General features: G+C 34.5%; 1 protein-coding gene across 1 annotated transcript; it reads left to right on the forward strand.

Annotated features, from left to right (window-relative positions):
- Window positions 11,622–15,785, forward strand: LOC18599262 (AP2-like ethylene-responsive transcription factor BBM). The gene is made up of 10 exons (XM_018121249.1): window positions 11,622–11,868; window positions 12,063–12,741; window positions 12,864–12,946; window positions 13,194–13,202; window positions 13,306–13,394; window positions 13,811–13,884; window positions 13,986–14,036; window positions 14,359–14,435; window positions 14,694–15,203; window positions 15,264–15,785. The coding sequence occupies exons 1-10, from the start codon at window positions 11,622–11,624 to the stop codon at window positions 15,581–15,583; spliced, it is 2,139 nt and encodes a 712-aa protein (XP_017976738.1). The 3' UTR covers window positions 15,584–15,785.

Here is a 16,160-nt window from a genome sequence, read left to right on the forward strand (position 1 = left end):
TGAAACGGTTGGGTCGGGTCATATTGGAGGGGGGTTTTGGGCCGTGGGTTGGGTCGGTTCATATGGGAGGGGGTTTTGGGCCATGGGATGGGAAAGGAAAGGGTTGGGTGGTTGGGTCGGGTCAGGCCGCCAGGGCAGTTGTCTTTAAGTATTTTTAGTATTTATTATGTTCATAAAATTTTATAATAAATATACTAATGTAAAGCTTTTTAAATGGACATATTGCATACTCAGCTATAATTTTAATAATTTGAATAATTTATTCAATCATATAAATATAAATAATTAATTAAAATGTTACAAACTACTTAAGATATTAAAGAGATTTTAATAGTCAAAAAAGTAAATTTAAAAATAATAGAATCAAGATTGAAAAGCTCAGATATAATATTTTATGCCAATCAAAATGTATAACAATCAATGAATTAATAAATTGGAGATAATTTTTATTTTAATATATTGAAATTTATCAATTTTTCAATTTTGATAGTTTTATCATATTTTACATCTAAAAATTATTAATTTAGTAGAGTATATTAATTTGACATTATTCATCCAAATAAATGAAATCATTAAACTTATGCTGCAATGATGGCTACATGAAAACCACTTGAAACTTTAAACTACACTACGGTGAGTGTTCAAACTTGATATGATTTAAATTTGAGATATCTTAAATTCGAGAAATCTTTATTAATCCTAAATATATCATTAATACAAGCTCTTGAAGATGAGCAGCATATAAATATATCATAAAATACTAAAATTTGAAATAATAGAGAAGAAAACATAGCTATATATAGTCTTACTCCTACTACTCAATAAGGAAAGCGAAAACATTGCTAATTCCCCTTCCTTTGAGAACATTATTGACCATAAAAACCTAACCCTAGGGAGACCTTCGAGGTACTCTTTATTAATCCTACTACTTGCTTTCCTAGAAGCACATATATAATATAGAAACTAAGCTAATAAAAAGGAGACCTATGAGGTGCTCCTTTCCTATGGCGTGCTCTCACAGCTGCAGCTTCTGCAAATTGATCATATGCACTCTGGACACACAAAGCTGCTTCATCATCAACCTGCAAATCAAAATTACATCATATCATGTACGTAATACATATTAACTAGACTATTCCACTTATATTATAAAACAATGCCAACACTAAAATAATCACAGTAAGTACATATAATTAAGAAGGAAACAAAACTCTTACCTTGCACTGGATCGAACAATACCTTGTTACTGAGCCACCTGCTCTTCGACATGCACATTGATCCTTTAGGTCAACATAAACAACAGTATGACGATTGTGGGTGTGGTTCTTAATGTCAGATACATCAAACAGACCTTGCATGTCATGAACCCTTACTCCCAATCGGTATGATGGTTTGAATACCTGAAACCAAAAAAGGTTTGTATTAGAAGTGAAATATAATTATATATTACATATGTTATACACCTACGTAAAGGAATGAAGGAAGTTATATACTTGAAAATAATCATGATTTCCGTGGTCACTAGAACGATTCTTGCATCTCTCACAGAAAACAAATGCCATCATGCAATCTTTGCAAAAATAGGTCGACGTCCTCGAACTCTGGCAGTGATCACATGGCTCATAAAATTTCGATTTTTGCTGTTGCAAAGCCATAAGCCATGATAGTTCAAGGAGATTTTCCATGGCTCTACTTTAATTTGTAGTTATTCTATATATGTGTAGTGCATGCATGTATGCTTCTCTATTACATATCTATTTATATACATATTATTACGTGAAATTCTCTGAATACATATTAGGGTTTTTTTATGATGGCTTATTGTTCAAGACAAAATATATATTTTAGGTATATTTGTTCATATTTTGAAATAAATAAGGATAAAATCAATTAAAGTTTCCTAGCTTTTTGCTTGAGTAATAAATTAGGGCTGCACTGCCATTAGTAAAGTATTTTTATGATGGCTTGTGTAGGCTAAATTTAAGTTAAATTATAAGTTATTGAATATATGTTCGAATCTTCTGAATTGTGCTAATTAAATGCTTGTTAATTACAAATAGATTTGTCATATAAGAAAGATTATGAAAATTTTGGAGACTGATCTATAGTTAGTGGAAAGTAACGATCGTATATTAGGCTTTGATAGTGTTTTCCTAACGTGAGTTAGGCCTATTCGAACATCGGTCTGGGGATCTTTAAACTGGGCCTAGAAAGCTTGTTTCTTTGTGGTACTTAGCCGGAAAAAGCTTGTTTTGGTAGTAGACTAAATGCCAACCAAACTATTACTTACAAGAAGTTGTCGAGTGGGCTTACTTGTTTTGGGCTTCACTAGGGAAATTTCTTTTTGCAACTTGAAGAACAAATGTGGGTTGCACATGCACAACAAGTTGATTGTCATAATTCATACACATGGGAGGAAAATCAGCTTTAGCCATACGGAATAGCATGCAGCTAGCCTAGGTGTATACATGCTCATGCATTGTCTGTTTCAATTCACAAAGAAATTAAAAACACTAAATTTACACACACGCCAAGGAAAGATCAGCATAGGCAATGGGGTTTCAATAATATAACACACTTATATCCAAAACATGGGGTTTGCAATCTTCAAGAAAAATTTTGAGCTTCTCTTCCTTCTTTCTTTTCTTTTCTTTCTTTTTTTATAAAAAACTATATGTAATAATTTCTTTTACGATCTAAATCTTCTTCAATTATAGCAAATGAATAGAAAGTTTAGTAGGGTCCAAGTCAAAAAAGTTTGAATCCCAAACAGAACTTCTAACCCTACTTAGGGTTTCGGGGTTAGTATATTAAAGGTGAACGAAAACCCCAAGAAAAAGAGGGGAAGAATGAGCATTCCTAGAGCTTGTTAGTTTATGTGAGGATTCTATTTGAGATAGCAGAGACAGCCACACAGACACGCATGAGGCCATGCATTATTTTATAGTGTTATAATTAAATAAATTAATAGGCCCAAATCCCATCTCTTTCTTTGACTTGACTTTATGTCTTTATTCATATGCCATTTTAATCAATAGTATCCTAAAGCTGTAATACCAATCTTAGTTGTAGGTGAATGTGTAGTCTTATACTAACAACTACACCAACATTTCATCAAATTCTAACTTACTTTTCCCTTTTAGTAAAGGATAGTAAACATTACCAACATTTCATCAAATTCTAAGGAGGGGTAACAATTGAGAGCCCAAGTTTCAGCTTTAAGATTTTAATGGGAAGTAAGAAATTCAAAAAGAAAAAGGGAAAAAGAAATACATGTAATTAAAGATACATGCAAACAAAATTTTATGAAAACCTAACATATGGAGAGACAAGGCATGGGGAGCAAAGGAGGGGGCATGGGAGAAGGATCTCTTTTCATCTTTATTAAAGTCTTACTTTTCTTGGAAATCTCTTCTTTCTTTTGAGGTATAAGAGGGTTTTGGTTTTTGCCTAAATTAAGAAATAAAAATAAATTTGCATGGATAAGAGTGCAAACAAGGTTGCAGAGAGAGAGAGAGAGGATGGCAATGGCAATGGCAATGGCAATTGGCAATATATATTTTGACGTAGAGAGGAATTCTTTCCAAGAAGGCACGGGTGCTCCGCTGATTTCTCCGATGCAATCCCAGTTCCCACTGGCACTTTGCTTTGAATATTACTAACTCTTTTCTTTGGTTGTTGTGCTTCATATGAGCTTATAATAACCTCTAATTCTTGTATCCTTGTGTCTAGAACTACAAAAGTAATTGAATACATAATATAGTATCCCAACCCAACAACAAACAAATGAATTAATTAACTTTGGATATCTCCTCTTCATAATGAATTCATCTCTCTCTCTCCCTCTCTCTCCTTTTCTTTGTAACAGATAGCAAGAGACAAAATTTACTAATATTCTTTTGTCAGTTAACCATGGAAACAGTGGATAAAAGGGCAAAAAACATATCATAACTTAAATTCAAATCTCCCCCCTCCCTTCAAAGTTCAAACCTTCTACAATTTTGAATCAAACACACCATACGTATATAGCGCATTGCGTACTGTTGGAAGGATATTTTTGAAGTAGAAATTCATATGTAAAGTTAAGCAAACCACAATCAATTTGGTCTTGGTTTTTCTTTTATTTCCTTTGCTATACTTGTAAATTAACGATCAGTGAAATCAATCAAGTAGCTTGCATAGCCTTGAGGTTATGGATTCAAGCAGCTGAAACTCTATATAGATATAGATATCAGAGCTAGCCTGAGTGAACTGTCATCTTATGAATGGCTGTTGCATCATGAATGTGATTGAATTCCAGTACATAAATTAATCATCATGAGTCCACTCTGCAAGAGACATTAAAAGCACTATATACGAATCCACAACAAACAGCCTAATGACATACAAACAGACAAATTTGCAAACCTAAGACACAGAGGGTTAGCTTTCTCAAACTTGATTTTGATACATATTAAGTAAATTATAGAACAGTGTTTGGTTTTCACTCTCCCTGGAGGCAACGTCGTTCACTCCCAGGCACCATGGTTGGCCACTATCAGTTCCTCCCACCATAATTTACGTGATCCGATTTCTTACAATATTCCTTTGACCGAATGCCACGTGGCTTTAGCAAAGTGGGCGGCGGTTTCTTATCATTGAATCTTCCCACCATTTTCTCTCGCTTGTAACCCGGTCTTGTGTCTTGTCGTCACCACTCTCCACCCCTATACCCGAAACCCTCCCTAATCACCTATATGCATTAACCTATCTGGTTGTATTAACTTTTACCGGAAAATTTACCTTGCTTTCAGCCTATGATTAAGTCATATGTTCGAGGCTGCATAGGTATATGGTTAGAGTTAGAATTAAAGCTGGAAAGTCATTAGTTTCATTTTGAAACGATAAATCTGATCTAATTTTGATTGCAACACTAAAGAATGACAAAAGATTAAGAGGTAGAACTAATGAATATAGCTTGCTCCTTTGTTCTGCAGTCAATACAATTATTGAAGTACAATTTTATCATCCTTTGCTTTTCTTTTTCACCCACTGATGCTCAATACGAAGTATTGCCAGTGACGATAATTCAATTATTGCACGTCTCCAGTGAACCCTGGTGGTTGCAATATCATACTTGTTGGGATGTATTTACACTTATTGATCAAGACATGTGACATTCCATTCAAGGTAATGGTAAAATTGACTTTAAGATGAATTTGGTATGCAAAGAAAAATTATACGAATAGCTTTAAAGAAATAATAAAGTCAACATTTAATTTCATCTCTCATTTTATAAAAGTAGACTGCTAGATGCATTCGGGGAGTTTGCAAAGTTGTTCAACCTTTGAGTGTATTTTTTACTTTAAATAGATTATAGAGAATTTGGATTTTTTTTATAGACGATGAGAATTCAAGTGTTTATATTTATTTTCAGAACATAAAACTTTTATTGTTCTTGATTTTTCTACTGTAGTCTTATTTGTTTTTGTGTGTCAAAATGGTTTGCAACAAATCTATTATGTAGACTTGCAAATGTCTCTTCTTAAAACACAATTATTTAATCAAGACACTTATTTTAAAGATACTTTTACATTTTGTAATACACAATTTTTGAACAAAAGTATTGTTTAAATAATTTATTTCATAAAACATAATTTTTGAACTACAATATGAAAAGATAACTTTTTATATCTAAACTTTTGAATTGTAATGTTTTTTCAGTTGTCTCATAATTTTTGAAATTAGAGATATTTTTCTAATATCAATTTATAAAAAGACATAATTATTCATATGAAAAACTCACCCACAAAATCAAATAGTCATATTATTTTCCTCTATGTGACATAACTTTTGAAGTAAGATAACTTTTTATTATGAAGAGATAATTTTTTATTTTAAAATATACAACATAATATTTAGAATCCCACTAAATATAAATAAATCCAGACATTCATGGAAAGATCTCTTTCACCTGCATTACTTTTTTCTCTATTCTCCACAAATAATCACAAACTTGACTGTTGAAGAAGGGCATGCCAGAAGCTACCTCTACTGCCCTCGTTCGCTCTTTCACTATCTAAATTTATTCTCCATAAATAATCTACCTCTACTTTTACATTAGACTTAGGTCCAAAGATCATCTTTCTAAATTTTAAATCTTAAACCCTAACCCTTAAATTTAAGATTTTAAAATTGAATTCTAAAATTGGAATACTGGCACTATGAAAAGAAGAGGTTACTATGTGACACTACGTAACAAGAAAGAAGAAACCATAACTATAAAAAAAAAAACAATTAATTGAAGTGTATAGGACATATAGGATACTGTCATAAAACTTTTTCCCTTTTTTTTTCTTCTTTTTCTGTGGTAATACTGCGGTGGCAGGTGGGTACATGGGATGGGAGTGCAGAGTGCAGGAGGCCAAAGGCTTTCTGGGTGTCCTCACGTGGTGGTGTGGATCCCACAGATTGAAATTGAAATAAAGGTTTACGTGGCAGAGGATGCTCGGTGTAACAAAAGCATGGACTTGCTGCATGCACTGCATGGGCTGCATGCATTTCTGGACTGGACTTCAAGTCCAATAATCATCCATGGGCCATTCTACTGGCCCAAAACATATCAGCCGTGGCTGAATTAAGTATATATGACTACTTCAATTCAAAGTGATCCCTTGAGTAGGTGATCATGCTTAATATGCATAGAGGTCACATCTCACCATATGTCAATCGTATGCTAAAGTTATAAAGATCTTGCGAGTAATTAAGGAAAACAATTTATTTTTTATCGAATAAAGTTTTTAAGAGAGTGAAAATTGGAACCAATTTATTAATAAAACAATAAATCCCATTAAGTTAAATGCATGTAAAAAGATTAATTTTATGGAAGTGGATAAAAGCCTAAATAGGAAAGTAAGAGTTGAATATATTGGTTCTGATTTTAGCAAGATGAAAAATGATTCCAAGATATTCATGAAAAGATAGGCAATGACGAAGGATCAGTAGTGTAGCCTACTTGAGGGCATAACCTCATCATTGAAAAGGGACCAAATAAATTCAAAAATAAATGCTCGAAATTCCTTGAAAAGGGTTCCCAAATTCCAATATTTGTGAAGATAACAAGAATCATAGTACTTGCTTACAGACCCCTAATGGGGCTATAATATAAAAGGATGTGACAACAAACAAAAGGGTTTGGTAGGCACAAGCAGGCATGAGAAACACATGGCATTCCATTTTGGGGTGACAAAATCGGAATATCAACACATGGCATTCGTTACTACTTCTTTTGGATGCCTCCCAACACATCAAGTTTTTTTTTCTGCTCCCTATTCATTATTTTATATGCACATTCATGTGTCCTAAACAGTTCCTTTTTATTTCTTCAGGGTGCACAGTCCTAAAGGGTTTGCGCATATTGCCCTAGGGCAATCCAATCTGCCAGCAGTCAAAATTTTCAAACCCAAACATTTCTTACTTGAAAACATTGTGGATTTTTTAAAATTTAGAGATCTTGAATTCATTTACTATAAAAAAAATTATTATCAACGAAATATCCTATGAGTAATGTACAATATATGATATTTCATTAATATTAAATCTTACTGACAAATTACTAATAAAATAACTTATCGATGATATATTTGTTATTGATCACAGTTAAAATGCGCTTTTCGTACCCCAGAAGCAATGCCAACCTAACCCTAACCCTAACCCTAACCCTAAGATGAAAATAGAAATATTATTGGAGAGTTAGATAGCTGGTAGTTGTTTTGATTTGAATTACATAAAAGAACATACTCTTGCTCATGGGTGCATGTCATATGCTGACTGTTTAGAGCAAATAATTGGCACTATATGTCTATAATATATTAAAAGATAGAGGAAGATTTTTAACTTGACATCTTTTGTTTGGAGAAGTTGGTGAGGTAACCAAACTAATGTTTTAACCGTGCACAATATAGTATTGTAGCAATTTAAAATAATATAAAAGTTGATAACATCATGAATTATGGTTCACAGTTACCATATTTGTTTAATAGAAACTACTAAAAGATTAAGTAGAGTTCACCAAATGAGAAAAAGGGTATCCCATGTATAGTTTCAAACAATTATTAACCTTTACATGCATTTAAAATTGAACCACATAATTGTAACTAATTAAAAAAAGTTTTGTTTACTGTTTCCTATAGGTACTACTACTCCCCCATTAGTTAAGGTATACTATATATACTTTTAAACAACATTTTTTTTTCATTTAATAAACTAATCCACATGAAATTTAAGGGAAAATAATGCCTTAATTACAATTTTTTTTATAAATATTAAGTTATAATTAAGATAATGTGAACGGGTGTCTATTGACACTTGTTAATGCGATATTTATAGATTTAAAATTGTAATTAGTGTATCATCACTTTCTAAATTTAGTGAGAATAACCTATTAAATGAAAAAAAAAATTAAATATAGTATTTTAACTATTAAAGATCAATTAAGTTATTATTTATGACAATAATTTTTTTATTGATGTCATAGTTAACAATTAATATGATAAATTTCTATATTGAAAATATAACTTAATTAATATGATAACTTTAAAAAGTATCCTTAAAACGATTATTAACAAAATGAACTATTTTTTTTTCTCATACAGTCACTTTTAGTAATAGAAAAACTTAAACAGTATCACAATCCAAAACAAAGAACTGGAGGGAAAAACACTTGATACTAAAGCCTCTTAAAAGAAAATAAAAGCACATTACACTATAATATATTCCTTGCATAAAAAACCATAAGACCTTAGACATTCAAAACAGCCCAAAGACGAGCAACCAATGAAAGACACAATAATGTATATATGCCCAATCATCAACAAGCTCTGAACATGTTTGATCAATTAATGTTTATTTCTTAATGCAACGCAAAGTGATTAATTTTTTTATAACTCTGTTTATATTTGACTTCACTGACTATCTTCTACAACATGTCAATATCAACAAAAACCTTTCATAAAATCCATGACTTAATATCTGAATTAAGAACTCATAAAAATGAACTATTCTTAATCAGCACTTACCCATTTATAGGCACCCATTAATTGAAATTTTAATTAATGAACTATATATGGAAATAAATGCCAGTTAACATATGAGTTATAAAAAGTAGAAAGCTTATATTACCAGAGTTGATCGATTTAAAAATGACCATGATTAGTAAGGCACTAAGAAATTAAATTAGAGATAATGTAACTGCAGGCAGAGCTATATGTATGAATTTATAGGAGGAGTTGGTAATATTGGCCAGCCCTGAGAGGATGGCACCTAGGTCAAAAGTGAGATCTTCTCTCTCTCTCTAAAACATGAAATGAAAGACTTTTTGGGTTAGTGTTTCTCTGTCTAAGAAGAGGGCTAAGGTTGGGGCATGATTATGACTAGATTACCGAGGGCATTTATTTTTACAGTGGAGATAGCAGGCTTTTAAATATAATAAAAAGGACTTTGAGGCCATGTGTTTTACCGTCTTTGATTCCTTTCTTGACGGTCAAACTTACACAGTGGGGTTTCTTTGCACCCTTCGAGATCAATCTCTCTCCTCCTTTCTGCAATACCTCCACCTCCTTAAACTATTTATTGTCTCCACTGCTTCCGTACCGCCCCTTCTCATACTCATACTATCAAATCATACGTATTCGTTTCCACGTATTTGTACTAGTGTTTCAGCATGTATATACTTAGGATCATACTCTTTTTTATCTTATATTACTTGGAAATGATGCAAAGATAAATGCCCCAGAAGAGGGACATGAGCAACTAGGTCAAAGCTAGGCCGTGGCATATTCAAGCAAGTTTATACCCTTTAGTTTTTAATGGATGAAATGAAATATAGCGAATGAAAAAGGAGAGAGAGAAGGAAGAGTTGACAAGAGAGCATTGAAAAGAGGGAGAGAGTTGCATTTGGATACATGAAAATTAGATTTTCTTCCAATCTGTCCCTGAAAACTGAAAAGGAGAGGAAAAAAAAAAAGGGAAAATGAAAAATAGCTTTGAGAATGAAATAAAACTCAAAGACCCGGAAGACAAGGGTTAGTGTCCTCATATAAGGGTGCAAACAGCAAGCCCCCTCCTTCACCATATATTTTCTTTTTTAACCCTTTTTTTTAATTGAAATAGAAAAAGAATATACACAGGATTCTCCTCCTTCGCATTGTAAAAATTTAAAAAACCCAGAAAAAATTGTCAGTCATGCATGAATTATTGTTATGTGCACAGCAGGGAGGGAGGGAGAGAGAAAAGAGACTCCCGTTTGTAGCGGGGGAGCAGTTTGATGATTAGGAGTTAGAGATAATAGTAAAATAATGGCATGGATGGATGGAATGTGAGAAAGTGATGGGGTTTTGTGGGCAAAGGCTGAAGAAGGGTCTCTGCTGATACATAATAATATTAAAAAAAATTATTATAGGGAAAGAGAGAGGGGAGAGCAATGAAAAGGGGTTGGTTAGGGGGAGTGGTAGGAGCAGATTACACTGACAATGAAATGACTTATGTCCAACTGGGCATGAATAAATGGGTGTGGGGAGGGGCTGCGTGTGGGTTTTTTCTCCCACTTTGTCAGATGTATATCATCTTCTGCTACAGGTGTTTCACAGCAAAGAAAGAGAAAAGCTTTTCTTTCAATCCCATATATATATTTATATTTTAATCATTACACTATAGTATAGTAATATATAGTAGATATGTATATATATAATATACATACATGTATATATTTATAGACCTATTGCAATTTAATTCTTGGATTCTCCTTCTAGAGCCACTTTGATCACATTGTAATAAAGTAATTGGAAGGTAATTTAATTTTTATTATAAGGTGGGTAGAATCAAGGATGGATATATCTGTCTATCTTTGAAGTCCAAATTAAGGGGGAGAATACAAGTTTGTTTTAAGTTTACGAAACCACATGCTTTCATAGGTTTATGACCCATGTGTGTTAGCCCTTGTAAGGCTATGTATATGTATAAAAAATAACTTCAACTATCTATTAGAGGCATGAAGATAAGCTCAACTTGCCTATTCTTAGATTGCAACCAGAACATTTTCTAACTCTTCTGTCCTCCACCTTTTGATTATATTCTTTTTCTTCTAAGACAATCCTTTCTAAACAAAGGGGAGCAAGTGAGAGAGAAAGTTTGGTTTGTAATAGACCTTTAAGGATGTCTCAAAAGAGAAAGATTGTGAAAAGATCATCTCAAATCCTCCTTTTATAGTGATTTGGGCACCTCCTTGCTTTCTTGATAACTAGTTTCTCTCCACACGTGACAAATACAAGACTAACCCTTTCTCAACCCAACTATCTAGTAGAATCATTTTCTAAGACTGCCCTTGAAATGGAAGGGTGCCCCATTTATGATTGTAGTTCATGAACGGGTTATATAAGTCTTCATCTTTTGCTTTGGAAGAGATGATTTCTCTTCAAATTTTTTGACCTTTCCTCTTCTTTCTTTTCTTCTTTACCACTCCAAGGTTTCTGTCACTTCACTTCCGCCTCTAGTACTACTTTCATGCATGAACTAATTCCTCATCTCTCTTTGCTTATCAGTGAACCATAAAAGCAGCAATCTTTCAAACCTGTCGTTTCAGTTTTATGGCTTCCATGAACAACTGGTTGGCTTTTTCGTTGTCACCTCAAGAACTCCCATCACAAACTGTTGATCAAGACCATCACTCTCAAACCGCAGTCTCTCGCCTCGGTTTCAACTCCGATGACATCTCCGGAGCCGATGTGTCTGGCGAGTGTTTCGATCTCACTTCGGACTCCTCGGCCCCTTCTCTCAATCTCCCTCCCCCTTTTGGCATACTTGAAGCCTTCAACCGAAACAATCAATCCCAAGGTTCGGTTTGCTTCGCTCCATCAAAGCACACCCGCACTTTCTCATCTTTCTCTCATGTCAAAGGCTGAAGCACCAAAACCCTAACCATTCTTTTTGTTTTTCAATCATATTAAAAGAAGAAAAAAACTTCATTTCCTTAATAACTAGTATTCAAATGTTTGATATTGGTAGTCTCTTTTTTTTTTCCCTTGCAGATTGGAATATGAAGGGTTTAGGCATGAACTCAGATGGAAACTACAAGACAAGCTCAGAGCTTTCCATGTTGATGGGTAGTTCATGCAATGGCCAGAGCCTTGATCAAAGCAACCAGGAACCAAAGCTTGAAAACTTCCTCGGAAACCACTCTTTCTCCAATCATCAACAGAATAAGCTCCATGGTTGCAACACCATGTACAACACTACCACTGGAGAATACATGTTTCCCAACTGTTCATTGCAGCTCCCATCGGAGGATACGACTAACGCAAGAACAAGCAACGGTGGGGATGACAACGACAACAACAACAATAAAAACAATAATAATAACACCAATATCAACACCGGCAACGGCAGTAGCTCCATTGGTTTATCCATGATCAAGACTTGGTTAAGGAACCAACCAGCACCGCCTCAACCAGAGGCAAAAAACAATGGCGGTGCTTCACAATCTTTGTCTCTTTCAATGAGCACTGGTTCACAAACAGGCTCTCCTTTGCCCCTCCTTACCTCAAGCACTGGCGGCGGAAGCGGTGGAGAGAGCTCTTCCTCTGATAATAATAAGCAGCAGAAGACACCGACAGGTATGGATAGCGAAAGCGGTGCAATTGAAGCGATGCCAAGGAAATCTATTGACACTTTTGGCCAACGAACTTCCATATACCGTGGTGTAACCAGGTTATATTATTATTTTCTGTGCATATAAAACCATGAAGTCTTTTGTTTTTCGTTATCATTTTTTATTTTGCCCTTTATTTTTGTGTTATTTTATAAAGATTTTAGGGTTTTGCTTATTGCAGGCATAGATGGACTGGCAGATATGAGGCTCATTTGTGGGATAATAGTTGCAGAAGAGAAGGACAAACCCGTAAAGGAAGGCAAGGTAATACGTTGTGATTGCTCTACTTGATGGACCTCCTATCAATTTTTTTTTTTTATAAAAACTTCTTTGTCGGTAAAGCCTGGATACTTCTAGCACTACATACACAAGGCACTGGAATTTGCTTTTTTTCCTTCATTTTTAATGAATGATTTTTTACTTTTATTATTTATTATTATTTACAAACTCCTGACTCCATTTTCTGCATTTTCACATGATTTGATGTGGGGCTTCCTCAACATACTTGCAGTTTATTTGGGTAAGTACAAAAGGACAAACACTCCTGAGATTAGGTTATTCCATTTGTGAGTTGGTGATTTAGTTTGATGAAGTTTCTCATGCTTTTTCTTTTTGGTTTATAGGAGGCTATGACAAAGAAGAAAAGGCAGCCAGAGCTTATGATTTAGCAGCACTGAAGTACTGGGGAACCACAACAACAACAAATTTCCCTGTAAGTTTCCACTTTTGTTCCCCAAACTGGAATAAGGTTAAAGCATTGATATATAGTGCATTAATTGCCTACTTTTCTCCTCTCTTCGTACATTTGGATTCATTCTCTCGGGAAAACGAGTTCCTGTAAATTTGCCCCATGTTCTCACTGCCATTGACATGCAGTTACTTTAGCCAAACAAAATGGGGGGAAAAAAGTCTTGGGAGTTTTATATTACTCTGAGCAACTGTACATGTTCTTGTGCTCCTAAAAGGCATCCCCATTAATAGGAATTTTGTCATGTAATGGGAGAAAAGTAAGGTAGTTTTTTTGGGTTGAATATTGCCTAAATTTATGGGTTTTGTTCATTATTAGTAAATCTTCTCTTTTTTTTATAATATTTATATATACACACACACACTATATTTTAATTACAGATTAGCAACTATGAAAAGGAGTTGGAAGAAATGAAGCACATGACCAGGCAGGAGTATGTTGCGTCTCTGCGAAGGTATAGCACTGGACAAACAATGGCCTTATAATCTATCTTTGATGGAGCAAACAGACATCAAATGCATGAATGGTTGAACTTTACGTGTGGTTTTGATGCAGGAAGAGTAGTGGATTTTCTCGAGGAGCATCTATCTATAGGGGAGTCACAAGGTAATGTGATATGCAAAATTAAACATAATCATTTTCAGTATGTGATAAAACCTTAGGCTCTTAACAAAGGATAAACAAACAATTGCACTAGGCTAGATGTTTTGCACTTTGGAATTAATATATTCTCCTTATAAGGGAAGAGAAAAATTACAATTTTTTTTCTTTAAAAAACACTTAATTCATGATTATAATTAACAATGCAGGCTTTGTTCTTTGTTTATTATCATATTTTTGGTGTCCTAATGAGTTCATTGTAGAAACTTTGCTATGAAGAATATCAAGGTTTTGATACTAATTAACATTGTAATTTGGTTGAAAACAGGCACCACCAACATGGAAGATGGCAAGCAAGGATTGGAAGAGTTGCTGGAAACAAGGACCTTTACTTGGGGACATTCAGTAAGTTTGAGTTCTGCATTTTTGATCTTTCATACGTGTTTAAGCTTTATAGGATGTTTTGGCGAATAGCTAGAAAAGTTTCAAATAATGGTACTGGCAAATTGAACTGCTCAACTCAATCATTGAATTTGATGATTTGTTCTCTCGATAATCAATTTTGTTTGTTGACGTAGCATACACTGTAAACTTCTTTGGAGGGGATGTTTTAGATGGTCATGTCGAGTGACGGTTGTTTTTTTGTGATAAAAAATTATATAGGTACGCAAGAAGAGGCAGCAGAAGCCTATGACATTGCAGCAATAAAATTCCGAGGACTGAATGCTGTAACCAACTTTGATATGAGTCGATATGATGTTAAGAGCATACTAGAGAGCAGTACATTGCCAATTGGTGGAGCTGCAAAGCGATTGAAAGATGTTGAGCAAGCAGAAATGGCTTTAGATGTACAAAGGGTAGATGACGATAACATGAGTTCCCAGTTGACTGATGGAATCAACAATTATGGTGCAGCACACCATGGCTGGCCTACCATTGCATTTCAACAAGCGCAGCCGTTTAGCATGCACTACCCGTATGGCCAAAGAGTATGGTGCAAGCAGGAGCAAGATTCTGATGCCAATCACACCTTCCAGGATCTTCATCAACTACAATTAGGAAGCACCCACAATTTTTTTCAGCCTTCAGTTCTGCACAACCTCATGGCGATGGACTCTTCTTCAATGGAGCATAGCTCTGGCTCTAACTCTGTCATCTATTGCAATGGCGGAGGTGGAGATGCTGCTGGAAGTAATGGTGCTAGTGGTAGCTACCAAGCGGTCGGGTATGGAGGCAATGGAGGATACGTGATCCCCATGGGTACAGTAGTAGCCAGTGATAGTAACCAAAATCAAGGCAATGGCTTTGGAGACAATGAAGTGAAAACACTTGGTTATGAAACTATGTATGGATCAGCTGATCCATATCATCCTAGGAACTTGTATTATCTTTCCCAGCAATCATCAACAGGTGGAGTGAAGGCTAGTTCATATGATCAAGCTTCAGCGTGCAACAACTGGGTGCCAACTGCAGTTCCTACCATTGCACAGAGGTCTAGCAATATGGCTGTCTGCCATGGAGCCCCAACTTTCACAGTATGGAATGATACATAAGAGACGAGATTGGAAGAGAGATGGGTCTAGGGAAAGAAAAGGATGTATACATATCTGATTTCTTAACTTTGATTTCTTCCTTACATTAACTAATTCAACTAAGGAAGATAGGCCCCTTTTGTTGACAGCCTCTTTTTTTTTCTTTTTAAATCCTCTAACCCTGCAGCATTTGACAATTTTAGAATTAAGGGTCCGAACTGAAGTTCAGCAATAGCATTTGAGAGTTGAGTTCCTCAATGGCTATGAATTTTGGGAACTTCAGATGGATCCTCGGAAAGTTTTATAATACCAGGCTTTGTAATTTTGAATAATATAGTTATGATACAAAGAATGGGATTGTTCTCCTCTTTTCTGTAAATTTGTCATATATATCCATGTGTTTTAAGTGCATGCATGTGATTGGAATTAACTGATAGGCATATTGAAAGTGCATCATGTAGGAGTGTTTTTTCATGATGTCTGATATGATATGTGGGGAGGAAGGGATCATTCATTACATCAGTGTAAACACCTTTTTTAACCTTTGGATCTTAATAACATGGAGAGCTGATCGATTAAAACACACTTCTCTACTCAA

The sequence above is a fragment of the Theobroma cacao genome, chromosome 5, assembly GCF_000208745.1.
Source record: "Theobroma cacao cultivar B97-61/B2 chromosome 5, Criollo_cocoa_genome_V2, whole genome shotgun sequence".
NCBI lineage: Eukaryota > Viridiplantae > Streptophyta > Magnoliopsida > Malvales > Malvaceae > Theobroma > Theobroma cacao.

What these genes read in the sequence shown, in the direction of transcription:
- LOC18599262 (XM_018121249.1), top strand. Translation starts at nt 11,622, where the DNA reads ATGGCTTCCATGAACAACTGGTTGGCTTTTTCGTTGTCACCTCAAGAA. An exon ending in CAACAACAACAAATTTCCCT is followed by an intron (nt 13,395 to 13,810) that starts GTAAGTTTCCAC and finishes TTTTAATTACAG; the next exon opens with ATTAGCAACTATGAAAAGGA. An exon ending in TATGTTGCGTCTCTGCGAAG is followed by an intron (nt 13,885 to 13,985) that starts GTATAGCACTGG and finishes GTTTTGATGCAG; the next exon opens with GAAGAGTAGTGGATTTTCTC.